Source organism: Lupinus angustifolius, chromosome LG20 (assembly GCF_001865875.1).
Source record: "Lupinus angustifolius cultivar Tanjil chromosome LG20, LupAngTanjil_v1.0, whole genome shotgun sequence".
In the NCBI taxonomy this organism is placed as follows: domain Eukaryota; kingdom Viridiplantae; phylum Streptophyta; class Magnoliopsida; order Fabales; family Fabaceae; genus Lupinus; species Lupinus angustifolius.
In genome coordinates this window covers 9,804,678-9,809,214 of record NC_032028.1, presented here as the reverse complement: position 1 = coordinate 9,809,214, position 4,537 = coordinate 9,804,678, and the positions used below count along the sequence as shown (strand labels likewise).

The 4,537-nt window shown below is 33.6% G+C and overlaps 1 protein-coding gene across 1 annotated transcript; it reads left to right on the top strand.

The window, feature by feature from the left end:
- On the top strand, nt 1,149–3,002 carry LOC109335309 (purine permease 3-like). Its single transcript, XM_019571443.1, has 2 exons — nt 1,149–1,935; nt 2,479–3,002. The coding sequence occupies exons 1-2, from the start codon at nt 1,213–1,215 to the stop codon at nt 2,833–2,835; spliced, it is 1,080 nt and encodes a 359-aa protein (XP_019426988.1). The 5' UTR covers nt 1,149–1,212; the 3' UTR covers nt 2,836–3,002.

The window sequence follows — 4,537 nt, the reverse complement described above, 5'->3', positions numbered from 1 at the left end:
AACATCATAGTTATGTAACAAAATCCAGCACCATACATTCTTTACCCAAAAAATCATGTCTTTGGCACAATATTTTTTAAGCATGTTTATTTCCTATTAGAAACATCAACGCTTGAAGAGAGTCATAAGGTGGTGATCCGATGGTGAAGAGGGTGGTCGTCAGTAAGGATGGAAACAGGCCAGACCGCCTATCAGGGGCCTATTACTTGACCTATAACAGGTTAGGCCATGCCAGACTTTAATCACGAACAGGTCAGGCTCAGACTTTCTAAAAAGCCTATTTAGCTTAACAGACCAGGCTTTAGGCCACCTAAAAGGCCTATAAAGCATAACATGACGACCTATTTAGTTATATTATATAAGAATGTTGAAGTTATACTATTTTAATATAAGCAATATTATTATATATGTGTAATATTAATATAAAAATGTATATAGAAATATAATTTAATTATTACAATTAGATGGGCCTAACTAAAAATAAGTTTATAAGCTCATTAAAATGTAGACATGGTAGCCTATTTCATGAGCATATAGTATAATAGGCCTTTAAACAAGCTAACAGGCCAGGCCAGGCCTAGGCTTTGAATTTTTTTTTAAACAGGCTAGGCCCAGGCTCCTATGTGCTATATAGGCTGGGCCTGTTTAAGGCAAAGCCTGACCTGACCTGTTTCCACCCTTAGTCGTAAGAAATGGAGTGCAGAAGGTTGTGGGTTCGAATCCCACCATCAACAAAAAATAGGAGTTATAAGGGTGGTTGATAATAGGGATGTAGGAGGTTGAGGGTAGAGTCAAAATCAATTTTTGAGTATGATGTCAACTAGAATTGGAATATGGCACTAGGTGGGATTCAATATTAAACTTGAAGGTAAACGAGTGGAACCTACTACTTTTGAATTATGATCTTTCTTCTCCGTCGTTTTTTCTTTTTTAATTCAAATGTGCCATTGACTTAGCTGGTCATTTGATATTAGCAATAATGTCCAATATGAACATGATCCCTATGCAAATACATTGTTTAAGAAACCATACCCATATTCACATTAGTAACCAACTCTATATATACATTAACACTTGCATGGACAGAGATATAATACCAAGAGAGCACACACACATTTACATAACTTAATCGTTATATTTGCAGACATAGGTTCTATTATTGCTATTCAACTTACAGTACACAAATAAAGAACATAGTTGTAGCTAACTCACATGGCAGAACAACAAGATAGAACCATGAAGAGAATACTTTTGATTATAAACTGTATCTTGCTAGCCATTGGTGTCACCGGTGGTCCACTCATAATTCGTCTGTATTTCATCCATGGTGGCAATCGTGTTTGGCTATCTAGCTTTCTTCAAGTTGCTGGATTTCCAATCATTTTGATTCCTCTATTCTTCTCATACATGATTCGTCGTCGTCAAGTAAATACTAATGTTGATAGCCCAAAATTAAAGATTGTCACTATGAAGCTACCATTGTTTCTTTTCTCCACCATCATTGGTGTTATCACTGGCCTCGACGGTTACCTCTATTCTTATGGAGTGTCTCGTCTTCCTGTGTCCACTGCTGCTCTTATAGTTGCCTCCCAACTCGCATTCACAGCTATCTTTGCTTTCTTCATGGTGAAGCAAAAGTTCACAGCATATTCGGTGAATGCTGTGGTTTTGCTAACCCTTGGAGCGGGGATTTTGGCTCTCCATACCAATGGAGATCGCCCAATTGGTGAGTCTTCTAAGACATATGTAATGGGTTTTGTATTGACATTACTAGCTGCAGTGTTGTATGGGTTTATGTTGCCCTTGGTGGAGTTGTCCTACATTAAAGGTAGACAAACTATCACTTACACACTTGTCTTGGAGATTCAACTAGTTATGTGTTTCTTTGCTTCTTTATTCAGCCTAGTTGGCATGATTGTTAACAATGACTTTCAGGTTTTTTTCTCTCTCTCTTTGTCTTTGATTTGTTTATGTATTATTTTATAAGAATTCTAATTAGTGTTTTAAAAAATTTCTTTAATGATTCAAAAGGAAGAGAAAGTTTGCATTAGCAAGTGCCTTATTTAATATCTTAAAGTTAATTAGTACTCATCTTGTCATTATTATAAGATATTATTGGAGAGGTTTTCATAATCTTTTTTATAATATTGTACATTTTTCTATATAACTTTTATTATTTTCCCATTTAGACGTATTAAAAGATCACAAATTTTCTACTTTTTTTGTTGTTGTTTTTATCATTAAGACTGTCAATTAATGACTAAGTTTGTAATCTTATGTTTTTATAAAAATCAAGAAAAATAACTATTTATAGTATATGCAAATTAATGGAAAATGTTTTATAATAACGATGGAGATAAAATATTAAACACTATTTCTAAAACACTTATTATTGCTTAATGATATTTCGAGTTTTTATTCTAGTTGAAACACATTTGGAAACTAATTATTGTGATTCATGGGTTTCTGAATTTTCAGTCAATTTCAAGTGAAGCAAGACATTATGAGCTTGGAGAAGCTACTTATTACGTTGTGTTAGTGGGGAGTTCTATAATATGGCAGATGAATTTTGTGGGAGCAGTGGGAGTTATCTTTTGTGCCTCATCTTTATTTTGTGGTGTTATGATTGCTTTGATGGTGCCTGTTACAGAAGTTCTCGCAGTTATTTTTTATAAAGAAAACTTTAATACTGAGAAGGGAGTTTCTCTAGTTCTATCCATATGGGGTTTTGTCTCATATTTTTATGGCGAGTTTAAACAAGCTAAGGAAATGGAGAAGAATCTCACCCTAGGAGATGATGATTTGCCTCAAAATGAAAGTATTCCAAATCCATAATTGATGCAAGTTTGGAGATGTTGTTTTAACTTCAATAATTTATAGCATAGCTGTTGGTGAGCTCATGAAAATGTTAAATAGGCATTGTCGTCATTCTAAATGTTCATGATGATAATATTTATTATTTGTAAAATCAATGTGAGCAAAATAATTTAGATACATTATTGTATTTTGTTATTATATGAGAGACAGTGTCTTGTAAAGCTTTTCAAACTAGTAAGTTACCTATGTATTTACGTGGGACAATATTTTTTATTGTATGTTTAAGAACGCAAATATTACTCGTACATTCATACAAATTGGATTTGATGCATGTTTAAAAGCTAAGTATCATTCTTAATAATGATATATCTATATATGTATATTATTAAAGTTAATACTTCGCAATTGTCTGAAAGATATGAAATGAAATATAAAAATAATCATTGATAAGTTGTATACAGTAGAAACTTAACTCAGATTTGAAATATTAATATACTACCAAAGTATATTTGTTCTTTCAATGTAGTAGATTGTAGCAAACCTAATTAAATTAAAAAAATCTGTTATTATATGTCATGCAATTAATTATAATGGATCAAGTTATAAAAACCACTATTCTTGATTTTACGCATGGTTATCTAGTGATATATGCTCCATCTATGATACATAGGAAAAAAAATTAAAGATAAAACAATGCATTCATAGGAGAGCAAAACAAATTATATGAGCATGTTTTCTTTCCATACCTTTATATATAGTAAAAGAGTTGAACTGTATGTAATAATCCTCTTGTCAACCATATTTTGGGAGAAATTTCAGCTCTTAGCTCTTATCAAATCTCTTTATTCAAAAAGCTTACGGCTGAATGGTGGGAAGCTGCAATCCTAAAGGATAACTTGTTGATACAAAAGTCTAGATGTCAGTAGTTAAAGGAGGGGGATGCAAACACAAGCTATTTTCATGCGTGTATCAACAACAGAAATCGTAGGAATCAGCTTAGAGGAATCTGGATTAATGAGGTTTAGCATGAGGAGGATTCAGTTATGAGAAGGGAGATAACTAATTATTTCAAAAGTTTGTTCTCGGCTAGGCCTTTGATCAAGCCGAAACTGGATGGTGTTGTTTTTTAGACCCTCAATGATACTTAGATTTCTGCCTTGGATGCTGAATTTCTTGAGGAGGAGATTCTAGTGGCGGTTTGGAGTTGCGCTGGTGATAAAAGCCTAGGACCTGATGGCTTTAACTTTAAATTTTTCCAAGAATTTTGGGTCGTCGTCAAAAGGGACATCATTCTCTTTATCAAAGAGTTCTATGTTAATGGTAAAATTCCAAAAGGTTTGAACTCTTCTTTCATCACTTTGATCCCGAAAACGAAGAGTCCAAACAGAGTCCAGGATTATAGACCGATATCCCTGATTGGTTCCTTGTATGAAATCCTTGCAAAAATCTTGGCAGCTAGGCTAAAAACTGTCATGGGTTCCATTGTTTCTCCTTCTCAAGCTGCTTTTATTCATCGTAGATATATTCTTGATGCACCTGTTATTATTAATGAGGTTATCCATTCTGCGAAAAAGATAGGAATGGTTGTTCCTTGTTCAAAGTCGATTTTGAGAAGGTTTACGATTCTGTAGATTGGACATTCCTAGACTATATGCTTAGCAGGTTTGGGTTTTCGTTAAGGTGGATAAAGTGGATCAATGATTGTCTTTCTTCGACCACG